The 17,728-nt window shown below is 56.7% G+C and overlaps 1 protein-coding gene across 3 annotated transcripts in view; it reads left to right on the top strand.

Annotated features, from left to right (window-relative positions):
* The window catches only part of PNPLA7 (patatin like phospholipase domain containing 7), a 59,637-nt gene that overhangs the window by 33,042 nt on the left and 8,867 nt on the right, over nucleotides 1-17,728 (top strand). For all 3 annotated transcript variants that reach the window (XM_032866334.1, XM_032866332.1, XM_032866333.1), the window contains exons 21-26: nucleotides 1,897-1,966; nucleotides 5,454-5,603; nucleotides 12,571-12,634; nucleotides 12,846-13,014; nucleotides 14,011-14,193; nucleotides 14,812-14,930. In XM_032866334.1, coding sequence (XP_032722225.1) covers nucleotides 1,897-1,966; nucleotides 5,454-5,603; nucleotides 12,571-12,634; nucleotides 12,846-13,014; nucleotides 14,011-14,193; nucleotides 14,812-14,930 — 755 coding nt within the window. The remainder of the gene's footprint in view (nucleotides 1-1,896; nucleotides 1,967-5,453; nucleotides 5,604-12,570; nucleotides 12,635-12,845; nucleotides 13,015-14,010; nucleotides 14,194-14,811; nucleotides 14,931-17,728) is intronic.

Here is a 17,728-nt window from a genome sequence, read left to right as displayed (position 1 = left end):
TTTTTTTTTTTAAGATTTTATGTATGTATTTGACAGAGATCACAAGTAGGCAGAGAGGCAGGCAGAGAGAGAGGGGGAAGCAGGCTCCCCGCTGAGCAGAGAGCCCGATGCGGGGCTCGATCCCAGGACCCTGAGATCATGACCCGAGCCGAAGGCAGAGGCTTTAACCCACTGAGCCAGCCAGGCGCCCCGTGGGTTTGCTCTCTTTACTGCAGAGTGAAACACTTGCTCACCTGTCGTCCTGACGGGCATGCGCGCTGTTCCCAGCGTGCGGCTGCTACGGAAAGGCTGCTCTGCGTGGCTCTGTGGCCCGCTTTCCGTCTCTCTTCAGGGCTGCCTGAGGGTGGCGTGGCAGGGGCAGAGGGGAGACAGATGCTGAACTTTTTCAGAAACTGCCGACCATCCCCCGTGGGCTGGTGCCGAGTGACGGTCCCAGCCCTGCGAGGCCCCAGTCACTGGGCAGCTGTCGTGCGCTCAGACCCCCTTAACATTAGCCGCTCTCGTGGCAGGACGTGCTCATGGGATGGGAGTTTGCGTTCTCCTGAAGACTGGAAGTGTTGAGCGCCTTCTTGTGAGCTCACGGGCTTATTTTGAACCTTTTCACTTGATGTAGAATTTTTTAAAATATATTTAATTGTTAAATTATGTTTAATTAGGATTATTATAAATCTGTAATTTTGAGAACTGTATCACGAGGATGTTTTTGAAGGCTCTGATCCTAGAGATACAGATTCACATATTGACGGATTGAGTGCTGCGTTTCGGATCGGCCTGAAGCTTTCAGGTGTGAGCCAACGAAGCTTTCCGGGGGGTGTGTGAAGCCGGTGACTGCAGCCCAGTGACGGGGCGTGTGGCCACGGGCTCTTCCCTCACCTGTTGTGCACAAAAATTTTCCATAATAATGTGAGGTTTTTTTATTAGCTCCAATAAACAGTTTGATGCTAAATTAGTTATTAAAAAAAAAAACAGACTCCTTTTGAGCTTCTGTTTTGGACCGCTCCTCAAACTGGTTTTGGTCTCACGTCCTAAAACGAGGACAGTGTCACTTGCCTCCTGCGTGCGTGTTTTCACTGCAGCGTCCTGGGGGAAGAGAGGCTCTCCAGGTCAGTTTGCAGGTGCTGCTGGGTACTGGAGCCCAAGGCCTCAGCCTGCTCCCTGCACAGTCAGCCCCAGAGCTCCAGGCCGTGGGCAGTCCGGAAGCCAGCCTGACGCTGGGGTCTGGGGGCCGAGTGCAGGAGAAGCAGCCTCCGAGTCACCCCATCTGTGCCACCAGTGTGCTCTCTGACACAGTTTAGGCTGCACTGAAGCTGACAGCAGCTTCTCCTCAAAGCAGTGATGCTGAGGGAGGCCGCCTGGACGGTAGATCCTCTGTCACCCGTAAACCCGACCAATCAGAAACTCGAACTCACTTTGTTTTTATGCAAAAGTATTGAAGTAAATTACGGGTATCTTGGTGTTCCAACCTTAAATACTTTGTGACTCTAAAAATTCAGTATTCATGTGGCCATGTACTGCTTCCTAGATACGATGTAACACCAGCCCACGTCCTGCCCAGGCCAGGCCCCCTCAGGAGCGCCTGGAAGCCCTTCCTGGCTCGCCTGTGGGGTGGTCGTGGCCGCCCCTGGTGCTTAAAAGGAGTAAAAGGAGACCCTGGCCTGGGCGCCAGGTCACAGGACGTGTGCCCCTCACACCTGCTGGACCCCAGTGGGCTCTCTGTGGTGCAGACCCTCATCCCACAGAGTAGGGCCCCCTGCCCAGTGACCAGCCTGCCAACCAACTGCTCCACTGCCCTCAGCCCCGAGGGCTTTGCAGACGTGGTGGTTTTGAAAACGGGGATCCAAGGTGCTTCTCTTCTTGGTTGCAGAGTGTGGCCTCCTTTCCTTCTCTGCCCCCCAGGTTGTGACTCGGCTGATTCACCTCTTGGGTGAGAAGATTCTGGGCAGCCTCCAGCAGGGACCTGCGACAGGTGTGTCCTTGGGAGCCCCACCCTCCTGGCCCCGAGGCTGCATCTGCCCCGTGGCTGCCACCGGCGGTCGGGGCGGTGTGGGAGGGAGCCCTGGTCCCTGTTGGACGTGGACTGGAACCGAGCATTGGGGGTGCTTGTGGGCGGCCGTGTCTGCTCCGCACCGAACCAGTGACACGTTCTCCAGGCTTGGACTTTCCCTGTCAGCTTATATGTTCTCTTCTGGGTCTAATTCAGAGAGGGTGCTCTGCGAGGTGCTCGCTGGCACCTTGCCCTGGTCTGCAGTGGCAGGAACCACCCGCACCTGCCTTGGCCTGTGGTCCCCTCTGCTGGAGCCCCTCATCAGAGCACCACACCCGCCTGGCTGCCCCAAGCCCCGCACCCCTCTGTTTCCCTTTTCCACTTCATTTCAGCCCCCGACTCGTCCTACCGCTGCCTAGTCAGCTCCTGTGTAGTCTGTGCCCCGTGCCGGCTCGGGCACTGTGGGAGGGCAGCCTTGTGTCTCCTGGCAGCAACCTGGACACAGGACTGTGCTTTGTGGAAGGACTGGGGTGGCCAGGGTGCCCAGGGGGACCACAAAGTGTGGTGGTGGCCCCTGAGTCCACTACAGCTCATCTCGATCGACTATGTCTGCAAAGACCCATTTCCAAACGAGGTCACACTCGGAGGTCCGCGGTGTGCATGGAGGCACGGCTCAACGTGTGCTGTGTCTTCACGTCACCTCTGACCACCTGCATGGTCTGCTCGAAGTGGGTTTCTTGTGGAAAGGACATAGTCAGGTGGTATTTTTATCATCCCGCGTGACAACTTGGTATGTGTTTTTTTAAGATTTTATATATTTATTTGAGAGACAGCCAGCACAAGCTGGGGGAGGAAAAGGGAGAGTGAGAAGCAGGCTTCCCGCGGAGCAGGGAGCCCGACACGGGGCTCGATCCCAGGACCCTGGGATCCTGACCTGAGCTGAAGGCAGATGCTTCACCGACGGAGCCCCCAGGCCTCCCCGCCTGACTGCTTGTTCAGTCGGTGTGCGCACGTCTGTGTTGAGCACGATTACTCCTGAGCTGGGATCGGTGCCTGTCCCTGCAGCGTTTCCTGTCCTCCCCTCTTGTCGTCTTTCTCTGGTTCTCCTTCCATCTTCTCTCGAGTTCCCTCAGCCCTTCCGAGTGTTGTGTTCGTGGTCTGTCACGGTTCCAGCGTTGGTCACGTGGCGCTCTCCGTAGCTGCTGTGGGGTCGCGGCTCCCCTCCCTCACCGTGACTCCCAGGGTTGTGCTCAGTGAGCCCCTCCCACAGCCCGGGAACTGCTGTGGAAGCACGAGAGGAGACTCGGCTAGAAAGCACCGCCACCCTTCATTCCGGCGGCCCTTCCCCGCGGTCCGAGGACGTGCCTTTCACAGCGGCCCGCCCAGGCCAAGTCTGCTGGCCACGGACTCTCCGAGCTTCCTTCTCTCAGCCCTTCTGCGTGTCACCTCCATCCCCAAGACGCATTTGCCAATGCGTGGCCGGCCCCGGGGAGCGGCGGCCTGTGGCCTCCACGGCTTCTGATGAGAAGCCCCCATCTGGCTGTTCCCACATCCGTGTGCCACCCTTTCTCGGGCTGCATTGGACACTCTTTGTCCTTAGTGTGGAGAGACGACACGCTCATCTCCTGGAATCCGTAGATGCATGTCTTTCAGCAGACGCGGGACGTTTCCAGCGTTTATTTCTTAAGATGCTCTTTCAGTTCTGTCCCTTTGTCCTTCCAGAAGTCCAGGGACACAAATGCTAGACCTTCTCTTACTGTTTCTGAGGTCTTGGGGCACCGCCAGCTTTTCCCTTCCCCCAATGTTGAGATCGCACTCCTCGCGATCTTGTCTTCTGTCTCCACCGTGACTATGCCCCTGTGCTACTGGTCATGGCTGCTGTGTCGCCGCTGCCTTTTTGTCCTTGTCAGTAATTCCAGATTCTGTGACCTGTTGTCACATTTGTCCGTTGTTGTAGGCGAGGTTTTCCTGGCTTTTGTTATAGCTGCTAATTCTGGATTATATCCTGTATTTCAGGCATGATGTCATGATGTCATGGGGCTCTGGTCCTGCCTCTTCTGTTCTAGCCGACTGTCGGTGTGCTCATGCTCCCAGAGCATGTCCTGGCCCTGGCTGTTCGTTAGTTAGGTAGTTAGTTAGACTGTCTCTTAGGATATTAGTTCGGTTATCAAGGCCTTCGCAGTGTCACGGTCTGCCCTGCCATGTGCTCCTCAGAGCCGCTGTGCGGTCCTGGCTAGTTTCACACGTGGGCCAGGTGGAGGTGAGTGAGCCCAGGACTGCTTGCTGGGGTGAGAGAACTGTTTCTGCGTCTTCTCCCTGGGATTTCCCTGTGCTGCAGGGCCTGGAGAGTTGGGGGGCTCCAGCCCACGGTGTCTGCAGCCCGGCCGCCCTGGGAAAGAGCTCTGGAGGCGGCCCCTGGCCCAGGGTTGGGGGCGGAGGAGCCTGCCTGGCTATAGCAGGAGAGGGGCAGGGGCGCCGCGGCCTTGGTGGCCTTAGTGGCCTTGGCGGCCATGGTGGAGTGCTTCCCAGGAGTGGAGGCCCCAGCCCAGCCGCTCTCCTCTCTGCGCCCTCCGAGCCGCCTCGGGACTGCTGGCGGCAGTCAGGGGGTGTGTGCCTGCCCCGTCTCCCTCTTGGCCAGAACCAGAGCTCCCAGTGCTCCAGCGAAGGCTTAGAGAGAGCCATGTGGAGCTGGCAGGAGAGTCCCCTTTGGTTCTGCCTCAGATGGAGGGTCCTGACATCAGAGGCCGCTAGAAAAGACAGAGAGGAGGGGAGCCAGGAAGAGAGCCCTCGGCATGTCCAGGCTGCAGGAGACCAGGGTCTGTTTGGGGTGTGGCCAGCAGGAGGGTGAGGCTGACCGCCCCCAGCCACCTCTGTGAAAACAGGTGCTACTGGCCCAGAAATGACCATTGTTGGAAATAAACTTCCAGGGATCCTCTGATGGGTGACCTTGTGGGTCAATGGGTCTGTGGTTCCTTCCGGCGCCGTGGGGGCCCCAGGGCTGCACGGAGCTTCCTGGGCCTCGCATCTAGAGGACCGAGACTCTGTGGTCCCAGGGACAGGGGCTCTTACTGCACTGGCTTGTCGCTCCGAGCTTCGGGCTGCCGTCCCTCATAGGTCGCACTTGCTGGTTCTAGAGCCCATGGTGGAAACGCCGTAGGTGGCCTCACCTGGCAGAGCATTTGAACTCTCCGAGGTTTCTCTGGGTCACAGGGTCTTTTCCTCACGCCGTGCCTTTCTCATCAGTGAGGCCGAGTCCCGGAGTGTGTGAAAGGCAGGGCGCTCACAGTGTGGAAGGAAAGGCAGGCTGGTGGTGGGCAGGCACGGGACACTTTGATTAGGGAAGCCAGGAGCGAACCCCGGGGCCTTTTCCTCTCTCCTAGGCCCTTGTACCCTGGGGCATCAAGAAACAGAGACACTGGTTAGTGCCAGCCCAGCCCCTTAGGCTGACACGCGACCCTGTGCTCCGCAGGTCACCAGTTTGGGCTACACGCCGCCAGCAGCAAGTGGGACTCGGGGAACCCTGCCAGCAACCTCTCCACGGTGGCTGTCATGCCTGTGTCAGAGGACGTGCCCCTCACTGCCTTCGCCCTGGAGCTCAAGCATGCCCTCAGTGCCATCGGTAAGTCCTGCCCAAGGCCAGCTGGGTCCTCTGGAGCCTTCCTCCCCTCGCCTTGTGGTCCTTCTGGTTCCTTCTGCAGGTGCGCCAGCATCCTTCACAGCTAGCCCTTGTGGGTGCTGGGGACAGGGCTGCCACGGGAGCAGGAGAACATCCGCCCGGCATCTCCTGACAGTCCTGATGCTGGGCATGGTCTTGTGGGCCGAGGGCTGTCCCTCCTGCACCTGTGGCTCAGGGAGCCTCCTACCCGGAGGGGACAGTGCGGTGGCTGCAGGAGCTGGCTGACCATGTGGAAAATACCCTTAGTTGGGCTCAGGGAGCTTGGGTAGTATTTCCGAATTCCTGGCAGCTGGTAAACTTTGGAATTCAAGAACAAGGAATTGAAATTTTGAGATCTCTTAGAAATACCCCAAATCATGAAGTGTTCTGTATTCCTTTTTTTTTTTTAAGTTTTATTTATTTGAGAGAGAGTGAGCGAGCGAGGGGGCAGAGGGAGAGAGAGAGAATCTCAGACTCCCTGCTGAGCAGGGAGCCCAACAGGAAGCTCCATCCTCCCACCCTGAGAATATGACCTGTGCCAAAGTTAAGAGTCGGACGCTCAACTGATGGGGCCAGCACGAGCCCCCAAGGCGTTCTACGTTCTCAATTCTTTATGAATTCTTCTAGAACTGTGAGCAACGGTAACGGAGTACGTCAGTCTTCTGTGAGGCAGGTACACTGGAGATTTCAGCACTTGTCTTTTGAAAACGCGGCGCGATAGTAAACCCAGTGAGTGTTCTGTTCCTGTCGTGAAACGGCGTGAGAAAGGTGTATATTTTCACAGTTTCTACCTGATGTACACATTCGATAATAGAAAGCATTAAATAAATACCAAATAAAAATGACTTATAAAATTGGAAGATACTGCTCTAGGTCCTTAAAACGTATTCTGAAAACGAAATTCTGCAACACAGAAGGCATGGTTGTCCCGTCCCTCTTGATCTTTGCCTCATAACAGCCGCACCCAAAGCCGGGCTCGTGCTTCTCTCCTGTGGGTGTCCCTCATGCCATCCAGGGCTGACGGCGCGTCTCTGAGTCCTACAGCAGAGATGTGTCACTTTCATAAAAGCTTATTCTGTTTAAAAAAAAAAAAACTTTAGGGGCGTCTGGGTGGCTCAGTGGGTTAAAGCCTCTGCCTGTGGCTCAGGTCATGATCTCAGGGTCCTGGGATCGAGCCCCACATCAGGCTCTCTGCTCAGCAGGGAGCTTGCTTCTCTCTCTCTCTCTGCCTGTCTCTCTGCCTACTTGTGATCTCTGTCAAATAAATACATAAAATCTTAAAAAAACACAAAACTTTATTTTGTAGTAATTACAGATTCACAGGAAGTCACAAAAACAGTAAAGAGAGGATCATGTTCCTTTCCCCCTGGTTAAGCGACTGCAGCACACTGTCGAGGTCAAGAGGGTCACTGGCGCGTCTGCAGAGGTACCCGGTGTCGGTGGGCACTCTGTGCCGTGGTGACTACCAGGGAGGTTCCTGCCACCACAACCAGGCACAGCGCCCCGCTGCCCCTCTGGCAACCCTAACCCTGTTCTCCCGGGTCGTCTGGTTCCAAGGGCGCCCTGAGAACGGAGTCCTGCATGGGTGACCCTGCAGACAGGCGCACTCGGCTCAGATGACGCCCGTGTCCGTCGTGTGCTCCCCTCCACCGCGGGGCGACAGTCCAGACACACCTGGTTTCTTGAACCTCTCACCTGTGGACGGGCATTCAGCTTTCTTCGCTTTGGGGGTTTTATGAACAAGGCTCTGTGACTCTCTGGGCAAAGGGTTCCGTGTGCACGTGTGGGCACGGGGTGCGTGTGGTCGCGTGCCTGCCGTCCTTCTGGGGAACCACCCCCCGCATGCTCCCGTCAGCACTGCGCCGCCGCCCCGCGCCTCCTTGTCCTCGCCGGCGCTCGGAGCTGTCGCTGTCTGCTGTTAGTTGGAGGAGGTGCCGCACCCAGTGTGGCACCCGGTGCGGGCCTCGAACTCCCGACGTGGAGATCAGGACCTGAGCCGCAGCGGAGAGGCAGGCGCCCATTTCTGCCGTTGTGGCGGGTGGGCAGTGAGGGTGCGTCGCGGCTCCAGCTGCATCTCTCTGTGGTGGATGGAGCGGAATGTCTCCCGTCCTTTCCACCATCTGTGTGTCCTCTCCGGCGTTTCTCTTTTTCTGACTGGGTTCTTTGTTTTCTTACCGCTGAGGTTTGAGAATGCCTCGCCCTGAGCGGACACGGGCTCTTGGCTGGGCTGCGGGTGCCGCCCGCGCTGCCCCGACGCTTCCACAGGGCTGACCACACGCCGTGGTCACGTCCAGCTGGCCCTGGTGTCCTCGTACCTCCTTTTAGCTCCTTTTCCCTTTTCGGTAGCGTTTCTAAAAACTCTGCACCCAGCCCTAGGGCCTAGATTTTCTCCCATGTTTTTTCAAAAGCCCTGAAGTTTTACGGGCGTGCATGTGGCGGGTGGGGAGAGACAAGGGAGAGGGAACATCCCCGTCAGGCTCCACATCCACAGGACCCTCTGGTCCTGACATCAGAGAGTCGGACACTTAACCAACCGAGCCGCACCGGGAACCCCCTGAAGTTCCGCATTTAACTTAATCATCTGTTTGGAGGCTCATTTTTGTAAAAGGTTTGAAGTTTAGTAGAGATTTATTTTTTTGCTTATAAATACTCAGTTTTCCTGCTATCATTAATGAGGAACCGCCCCTCTCCCACCGAGTGATGCTGGCTCCGCCGGGAACTGGTTTCCATCGCCACGGGCTCGTTTCTGGGCCCTGCTCTCCGAGCTCCGCGCGTCCGTCCCCAGGCCAGCGCCGCGCTGTGCTGACTGCGAGCGCCGTGGCAGGTCCGGAGACAGGAAGCGGGAGGCCTCTGGCTCCGCTCCTCTGCAGGCTGGTTCCCAGGGCTCAGGGTCCCCGAGATCCGCAGGGATGTCAGGACTGGTTTTTCTCCATCTCTAAAAATGGCGCTGGGACTCGGACAGGGGTCGCATGGACTCCGCGGTTTGCCCCCGGCCTGCGGACACTTTGGCGACGTTCGGTCTTCCAGCCCGTGAGCGCGGGACGCGTTTCCACATACTCACGTCTTCTTTCCTCTCTTTCAGCGACGTTCCGTGGTTTTCGGTGAACAAGTCTCTGTCTCCTTGGTTACGCTTATTCCTTATGTTTTACTGTTTTTGATGCTATTATAAATTACTTTTCTTAACCTCTTTTTTTCCTGATGGTTTATTGTCCGTGTATAGGAACATAACCGACTTCTGTGTCATATTTATGTCCTACAACTTCATTTATTACTCGTGCCAGTTTTTGGTGGACTTTTTGGGTTTCTTTACAGGTAAGATTGTTCATCTCCAAGCACAGATGCTACTTTTCCTTTATAGTCTGACACCTTTTGCATCTCTTTTCTTTGCCTAAGTGCTCTGGCTGGATTTGCAGCATGCTGTCGAACAGAAGTGGCGAGGGCAGTGTCCTCGCCTTGTTCCTGATCATCTGGGAGAACTCTTGGTCCCGCGGCACTGACTGTGATGTCTGCTCAGGTGCTCGTGTGTGGCCTGTAATAGATGGAGGAGGTTTCTTCCTAGTAATAGTTGGTGGGTCTTTTTTTTTAAGGTTTTGTTTTTTGGTTTTTTTTTTTTTTTTAAAGATTTTATTTATTTATTTGACAGACAGAGATCACAAGTAGGCAGAGAGAGAGAGAGAGGGAAGCAGGCTCTCTGCTGAGCAGAGAGCCTGATGCGGGGCTCGATCCCAGGACCCTGAGATCATGACCTGAGCCAGAGGCAGAGGCTTTAACCCACTGAGCCACCCAGGCGCCCCAAGGTTTTGTTTTTTAAGTAACCTCTACACCCCACGTAGAACTCGAACTCACAACCCCAAGATGAAGGGTCACTGCTGCACTGATGGAGCCACTGGGGGCCCTCCATTTTGTGTCTGTCACATCAGTAATGTCCCACTATCGTTTCTGATTTTAATCGTTTGAGTCTTGTCTCTTTTTTCTTTATTCATCTAGCTTAAGGTTTGTCAGTTTTGTTGATTCTTTCAAAGAACCAACTTTTGTTTTCATTGATTTTCCCTATCATTTTTCTGTTCTCCGTTTTATTTATCTCTGTTCTAATCTCGATTATTTCCTTCCTTCTGTTTGCTCTGGGTCTAGTTGCTGTTCTTTTCCTACTTACCCAAGGTATAAAATCCGATGCTTCGCAAAAAACTTCAAGTCTTAGCAAACCAAAGACCTGGATGCACCGTGAGTGCGCGTTACTCAATGAGAGAAGCCAGTCTGAGAAGACACACACTGTGTGGTTCCAGCTCTCTGGTGCTCTGGAAGAGGCAGAGCTGTGGACACAGTGCAAAGATGGCGGTTGCCTGGGGCCAGGGGGCCAGAGGCATGGAAGCGGGGTGTGTGGAGGACTTTTAGGGCAGTGAAAATAGTCTGTGTGATGGCACAGTGGTGGACAGGTGTCGTTCCGCATCTGTCCAGACCCAAACAGGGTACAACGTAAAGGACCCTGATAGGCAGGCTGACTTTGGTTCATCCTGATGCGTCAGCATTGGCTCGTGGACTGTGACAACGGACCAGATTCTTGCAGGATGCTAGTAATGGGGAGGTAGGTGAGAGAAGGGTGTGTACGGGAACTCTGTGTACTTTCTGCTCAGTTTTTCCCTAGACCTAAGTACATTTTTAGAAATAAAGTCTATAAATGGTTTAAAGAAAGAAAGAAAGCTGGGTCCTTGATTTGAGATCTTTCTTTTTTCTTTGAAGCACGTTGGTAGCTCTGGGCTCCTCTCCACAGCCGACGGCTCCCTCCCTGTGTTTGGGATGCTGTGTTTCTGTTTCCCTTGGTGTCCAGGTTACTTCTTTGACCTGTGGGTAATTCAGGAGGGAGTCATTTAATTTCCACACATTTGTGAATCTTCTGTTTCTCCTGTTACTGATTTCTGATTTCATACCGTTGTGGCCAGAAAATGATACTTTGTATGGTTTCACTTTTAAGTTTATTAAGACTGGTTTTGTGGCCCAACATACAGTCTGTCCTAGAGAATGCCTGGGTTATGTTGTTGTCGTTGAAGTTCCCTGCCCGTCGTGGGGCTCAGACTCATGACCCCAACACGAGGTGCCGCACGCTCCCCAGGCAGAGCCAGCCAGGCGTCCCTGGACGAAGTCATGGGGGATGTGTGGGGTGCGCTGCTCTGGGGGGCAGTTTTGTCTCTGCATTGTGGTACATGCGTGGCAGCCTCTCCTGCGGCTTCAGTTTCTGTCTGCCAGTGACCAAGACGTTGGTTGCCCAGCATCAGGTTGCCGTCTTCTCCTCGATGGTGGGCGTGGTTCTTTATGTGACCCGGACACAGTCCCTTGTTTGAGTGCCAAGACTGCATGCATCTGTCTCTCTCTGTGGTTTGATTTTTTATTCTAATGATGTCCTTTGAAAACAGAAGCTCTTAACTCTAATTCAGGCCAGTTTATCGACTGTTTTCTTCCATCATTACTGCTTTTGCATTTTCCTGAAGGAACTGCACGCTGCCCCAAGCATGAAGATGTTCTTCTAAACTCTCCACAGTGTTGCTGTCCCTTTTCAGTTTACAGTCCATGGGGACGGCTTCTGGGGACAATGGGACTCAAGATTCACTTTGTCCGCGGGGATGGTCAGCGACTCAGACGCGCCTTTCAGGAGACTGAACTTGGCCCACTGCTGTGCTGATGCATTTGCCGAAAGCCCAGTCCCTGTGCTTATGTAGGTTGCTTTCCCTCATGGGGGAAGATTCTAGGCTGATATCAAGCCATTCCCTTCCAGCACTTGGAGGCGGTCCATTTCCTCGGCTTCCAGTGTTTGTGAAGGAGGCCGTCTGGCAGCCAGGCCAGAGCAGGCTGGAGCAGCAGCCCGGCCAGATGCCCACGTCAGCTGTGCCCCATGGAGCCACAGATGCAAGTGTGGGGGAGCCATCCTGTTTCTCCTCCCTGCCCTGGTCCTGCCTGCCACCTGGCGTTCAGCAGAGCCCTGCTAGGGACAGGATTGGTCACCACAGGAGCTGCAGCCCACCTTTGCTGGTCCACACTTCCCTGAGTCTAGGCAGGGATATCTACATGGGAGACACACGCCAGAGGGCAGGGAGAGCCCAGCCTGGGGTCCCTGGAGGGCCTCAGGGCTGGGCTTCTTGGTGTTCCTGCAGCTAGACACAGCCTGCCAGTCCCATCGCATCCCATATGACATCCCAGAGAGGTGGGCAAGGCACATCACTGTGGTGCCCAACAGGGTCCATGATGCAGCCCAGCCCTAAGAGATTTCCCTCCCTCTGTAGGAGCCCTGCTGATGACCAACCGAGCTTGTAGCTAGGAGTGCAGGCCGCAGCAGGACGAGCCCCTCACTGCAGTCCGTGGGAGGAGTGGCTTCCCTGCTGCTTAAGTCTGAGGCACCTGTGTGTGTGTGCTAGTTGCGCCAGATATACACCCCTATTCTGTGTGCCTCTAGGAAAGCAGATGCTTCCAGTTAAAATACAAGGCAATGGTTTCTCATGTCTCTGCTTTTAACTGAAGCTCTGGGAGAGCTCTGTACAAGTGTAGGGGTAAGAAGGAGGCCCTCGGGACTTCTGGGTCCTCTCCAGCCCAAGGTTGTGGGTGCGCCCCTGGGGACCTATCTGCTGATTCTGGTGCTGGTGCTCCTGGCTGGGCAGGCCCCGGCACCTGTGGACAGGTAGGCATCATCAGACACAGGGGATCTGAAAAGATGTGCATCTCCACATGGCTGAAAACGCCAGTACACGTGTTGGATCCAGTCAGCCCTGCTCCCCGGGGTGTGGGCCCCCAGCACACACACAGTCTCGGTGTTGCAAAGATCTGAATGCTTTCCGTGCAGCCAGGAGACTGAGGGTCAGAGAGCCCGGTCTGGAGGCCCTGGGGCTGCTGGTCCCAGGAGGTGGGCTGCCAGGGCATTTTCTGTAGTTCTGGTTTGTGTTTTCAGGCCCCGTCCTGCTGTTGGCCAGTGACAATGTAAAACAGCGCCTCGGCTCTGCTGCCCTGGACAGGTGCGCCAGCCCTTGTGTGGGACAGCTTCCGGCTCCCTGGGGTTCCAAGCACAGCCTTGAGCTGCACCTTCCACGCCCGCGCGCACCCCGCCGTCTGCGTTCCCCTAACCCCCTGGAGTCTGTGGGCCCTCCTGCCCGGTCTGCAGCACCGGGCCCTGCTCACCCCCTGTCTGTGCTCTGGCATCGGTGTCCCTCCACGTGTGTCTTCCAGTATCCATGAGTACCGGCTGTCCAGCTGGCTGGGGCAGCAGGAGGACATCCACCGGATCGTGCTGTACCAGGCGGACGGCACGCTCACACCATGGACCCAGCGCTGCATCCGGCAGGCTGACTGCATCCTCATCGTGGGCCTGGGCGAGCAGGAGCCCTCAGTGGGCGAGGTGAGCTGGCGGGCGGGGCGGGGCCTGCGGGGCGGGGCCTGGGGAGCGGCTGGCTGTGCCTCCCGCGAGGCAGGGCTGCGGACTAGGCAGGTCCTGGTCCGCTGCTCTCTTCATGCCCCTCTGTTTCTCTGTCTTTTCCTTCGAATGAAATATTTCGAGAACTCAGGAAGAGACAGATAATAAAAGCCGACACCCGCAGCTCTGGCCTGCATGTTTTGGAAACATTTTGCTGCATTGACCTCTGGTGGTTTTAGCACAAAGCAGGGCAGCTGCCCTGAAGTGGCCCTGGGGGGCCTCTTGTGAAGTGGCGCCTTTCCTGTTCCACTATGAATGTGTTCAGCGCTGGTTTTCAGGTCTAAATTTGATAAAAATCGTGTCCTATTTTATATCACTTTGAAGCGTCCCTTTTTCTCAACGCTTTATCCATATTGTTTCGCTCATTTTTATGACTGTTAAGTCTCCTCTCTGTGAGCACCCGCCATCTCTCTGTTCTTCGCTGTGAGGTGACATCGCCGGCCCACTTTGTCTCCAGCTTCAAGGCTGCGGGGTGTCAGCTCCTTCCTCTCTGACCCTGGGGCAGCTAAAATTGCCCGACTCCGAAGCAGGTTCCTCTTCTGCAGGCAGAGCTGCAAGGGAGCGTGCCTCAGTGAAGTGACCTTCACTGAGAAGGTCACAGTGTGTGCCCACGAGGTGCTGTGAGAGCCACGGACGGGGAGGAGGCCCTCCCCTCCTGGCCACTCTCACCCAGCCCAGCGTGAAGCAGTCACGTGGCCAGGCAGACCCCTGGGTCACAGCTGTGACCGCCAAAGGGCAGAGCACAGCACAGCCAATCTGGCTCCCAGGACCGGGCTGCCACCTGCCAAGGCCCTGCCCGAGACCTTCCTGCCTGTGGGGGCAGGTCCATCGGGCAGGGGCTGGAGTGGGGGCCTCCGTGACAACCCACCTCTGGCGGTCAGCTGCGTCCTGCCCGCGCCCTCAGGCTGTGCTGTCCTGCAGCTGGAGCGGATGCTGGAGAGCACAGCCGTGCGTGCCCAGAAGCAGCTGATCCTGCTGCACCGGGAGGACGGGCCAGCGCCCTCTCGCACCGTCGAGTGGCTGAACATGCGTAGCTGGTGCTCTGGCCACCTGCACCTCTGCTGTCCTCGCCGCGTCTTCTCCAGGAGAAGCCTGCCCAAGCTGGTGAGGTCTGGGCGGTGGGCCGGCCCCACGGGAACGCCTGGCCTCCAGAGCAGCCTTCCTGACTGCTTTGTGATGGAGGAGTACAGTTCCTTCCCGTTCCCTCTTCAGGTCCCTGTAGCCTGAGCTCCCTGGGCTGCTGATGAGGCTGGCTCGCCTCTCTGTGAGCTCACGTTTTCCTGAGCTTGACTTTTGGGGGCTGTACCTAGGAGAGGGATGTGGCCCCTGTCCGTCAGCAAGCGTCTCTCTCTGGGGCCGCAGAGGGGAGGCACGCTGGCACGCACGTACCTCCCCAGGAAGGCCAGGGGGAGGGCACTGGAGCCCGCCAAGGGGCGGGAAGAGAGCCTCCTCAGCCCTGGGGGCTTGGGGCCTGGGCGTCCCAGAGGCTGCCCACATGCCACAACCTGCCTGGCCCCACAACTCAGTGGACAGTGTCCTCATAGCCCTTGCCCAGCGCAGCCTCCATCTGGGGGACTTGGTGGGGGGGGAGGGGGCTCGGCGCTCGGTCTCCTGCTGGGCCCTGGAAAGGGCTTTGGGTCTGGAATACAGCAAACCACCCTGGTCAGGCCACAGTGTGTGGGACTTGGCCCAGCCCTCCCTGGCCCCTGGCCCCTCTCTCAGGTGGAAATGTACCAGCGAGTCTTCCAGAGGCCCCCAGACCGGCACTCGGACTTCTCCCGCCTGGCTCGGGTGCTGACCGGCAACGCCATTGCCTTGGTGCTTGGGGGAGGGGGGGCAAGGTGAGTCCCCACGTGCAGCTGCTGCGTGTGTGCGCGCGTGTGCGTGCTGATGAGGGCACTGAGCTCGTCCTAGCCGCAGGCCCCGCAGGTCAGCCCCACACACGACCGGGCATGTCTGCACACCTGGCTCCGCCTTGCCAAGCAGTGCTTCCCGCAGGCTCTCCCAGGTTTTAACGGTTGTCCGTGCAGTAGAAGATTCCTGTCTTGTTCTAACAGTCTTTGCTGGAAGTGTCTGCTTGTCTGTTAGCCATCCGTGCCTCCTCTGAAAACTCTGTTCTTACCGTTTGCCAGTCTTTCCGTTGGGCTCCGGGTGAGTGTCTTTCCGTTTTAATACACACTTTATAGAGTGCTGGTTTCATCTGCTCGCAGACCTAGCGCGGCTTCCTCGAGTTCTGTGGGCTGATGCGTTCCTGAAATGACTGCTGCCCCACGTTTGTCGCTCTGGCCCTTGCTGCCTTTCCCCTGAGCTTAAAGAGGGATCTGCTCCGGGAGCAGACGTGGAGCCCGGGGCCGCCGTCAGGAGGTGCAGTGAGGCGCAGGCCTTCTGCTGGCGAACCAGATGCTCACGGAAGGGCAGAGCAGCACCTGCCACACCCGTGCTGGGCCCCTGCCCCTCGGAGGGAGTGGGGGAGAGCAAGGGGCACCCAGCCTGAGCGCTGGGCTACGGGGCGCATGTTTAATGGAAATTTAGTTTAATCAAAATAATACTTAGTTTAAAAGCCCTGTGGCCGTTCCCTGAGGCAGTCCTCTGCCTGCTAGCCCTGACGGCGTGTCCGGAGGGGTTCCCGAGACTGTGACCCACGGCGTGGTGTTGGCTCTCCGCTCGTCTGCATTTCCAGATGGCACTCCTATTTTGTGTGTTCGGGTTTTGTTCAGTTCTTCTGTCCATCCATCATCTACCTATCACCTGCCGTCCACCTACCTATTACGGCTCGTCCATCTGTCCACCCGTCCATCTGTCCTCTTTCCTCTGTCTTCTGTCTGTCAGTCCGTCTCCCTGCTCACCACTCCCAGTCCCAGTATGGTTCCCACACTGGTCCCGCTGGTTGTCCCTATGTCTCTTATTCTGACAACGTGGCATGCGTCCTTGCACAGGTGTGGCTGTACGTCCTTCCTCGTAGCTGCTGTGGGCTGGGTGTCACGGATGGCTGCCCAGGCCGCCCCGGAGCACCCGCCTCCTGTCAGTGCGCTCGCCGCCATCCCAGACGGGCTCTGCTTCACCGTGTGTGGGAGCCACACCCCGCCCAGGCCTCCCACCACCTCTGGGCTCTTCTGGTTGCTTTCCAGTCTGGCTGATGGGACACGGTCTTGGATTTTCCCTTCACTGTCATCCTGGGGCCTGCCTTTGTCCCTCCCGCGTTCGGCTCATTTTCTCAATTCCACGGCTCCCCCTTTCCTGACACATTCCTGACTTGGGTAGCGTTCCTGCTCTACACATTTCCTCAAGAGAAGAAGGAAAAGTTTTAAAAGGCCGCATAGCCGAAAATGTCTTCAGGGATGATTTGGGTCTGGAATCCAAGCTGGAAGTAATTTTCCCTGAGAATTTCTCCGGGGTGCTGCCATTGCCCTTTGAGCTTCCAGTGTCCCTGCTGGGATGTCCGGTGCCACTTCATTCATGAGGCCTGTTTTCTCTGAGAGCTGGCGGGGGGTGGGTGTCTCGTAGTTCCTGTCCCTGCAGGCACTTGGCCATGTGCCTTGGGAGCAGTCCATCCATCCACTACCCTGGGTGGGCTCAGGGGCCCTTCCACATTTGGAAATCATGATCTTTGGCCCCAAGGAATGTTCTGTGTGTTCCCCGACCTGGGCTCTGTCCTCTGTTCCCGGCACTTCTGGCGCTCGGTCAGGCATCCGAGATGGGCCCCCAGCCCTCCTGTCTTTCATCTCCCTCGTTTTCCATCTGTCTTTTTGTTCCGCTTTCCAGGTGATTTTTCTCAAATAGATGTTCTGCTAAAATATTTCTAATCCCCGGGGCACCTGGGTGGCCCAGTTGGTTAAGTGTCTGCCTTCAGCTCAGGTCGTGATCCTGGAGTCCCAGGAGTCTCTTCTCCCTCTGCCTGCCGCTCCCCTCCGCCTGTGCATGCGCTTTCTCTGTCAAATAAATAAATAAAATCTTTTTTAAAAACCTTCAAAAAACATTTCTCATGTCTGAGTGCTCTCCTGTGGTGTTTTCGCTGTCCCTCAAGTGCAGTGCTGACGCGCTCCGAGGATACTCACGCAGGCGTCTCCCCAGCCTCACCTTCCCGCTCCGTGCAGGCTCTCGTGTGGCTTTGCTCGCTCAGCCCTCGGGGCGCAAGGCCACATCAGCGGTCCTGCGGAGCGCGGTGCACCGTCTGCCACACTCTGCTTACCCCGGTCCTGGCCGTGGTCACCTGAGGGATTGAGGGGAACGGCTGTGACTTCTTGCAGAAATCTTCCCGCGCGTGCCGCTCTCTCCTCTCCTGCTTGCGGGGCTCCGCTTACGCTCCACGCCCCCACCAGTGACGTCCGGCGTCCACGCTCCCACACTTCGCCAGCCTCGGTGTTATTAGGACTTCGAACTGTTGCAGTGCACGCGCTGGGGGGGCTCTTCCTGGGGACTGATGAGCTCATGTGCTTGCTCTGGCCGCTCCTGTCCCTTGTTTTGTTTCTTAGCCTTTGCCTCCCTCGCGCGTGTCTCCCTGGTGGCCTGTCTTTGTTACTGATTCAGGGCACTTGTTCATGGAGTCTGAACTCAAGTCTTTTGCCAGATATATTTGTTGTTAACTTTGTCTCTCAGTCTTCGACTTCTCGTTTTCTCAGTGGTGTTTCTTCGATGAACA

This window comes from Lontra canadensis, unplaced genomic scaffold (genome assembly GCF_010015895.1).
Source record: "Lontra canadensis isolate GAN:19392208 unplaced genomic scaffold, GSC_riverotter_1.0 scaffold30, whole genome shotgun sequence".
Taxonomy (NCBI): Eukaryota; Metazoa; Chordata; class Mammalia; order Carnivora; family Mustelidae; genus Lontra; species Lontra canadensis.
Note: the sequence above shows the minus strand (reverse complement) of the source record. Positions and strands in the feature narration are given on the sequence as shown.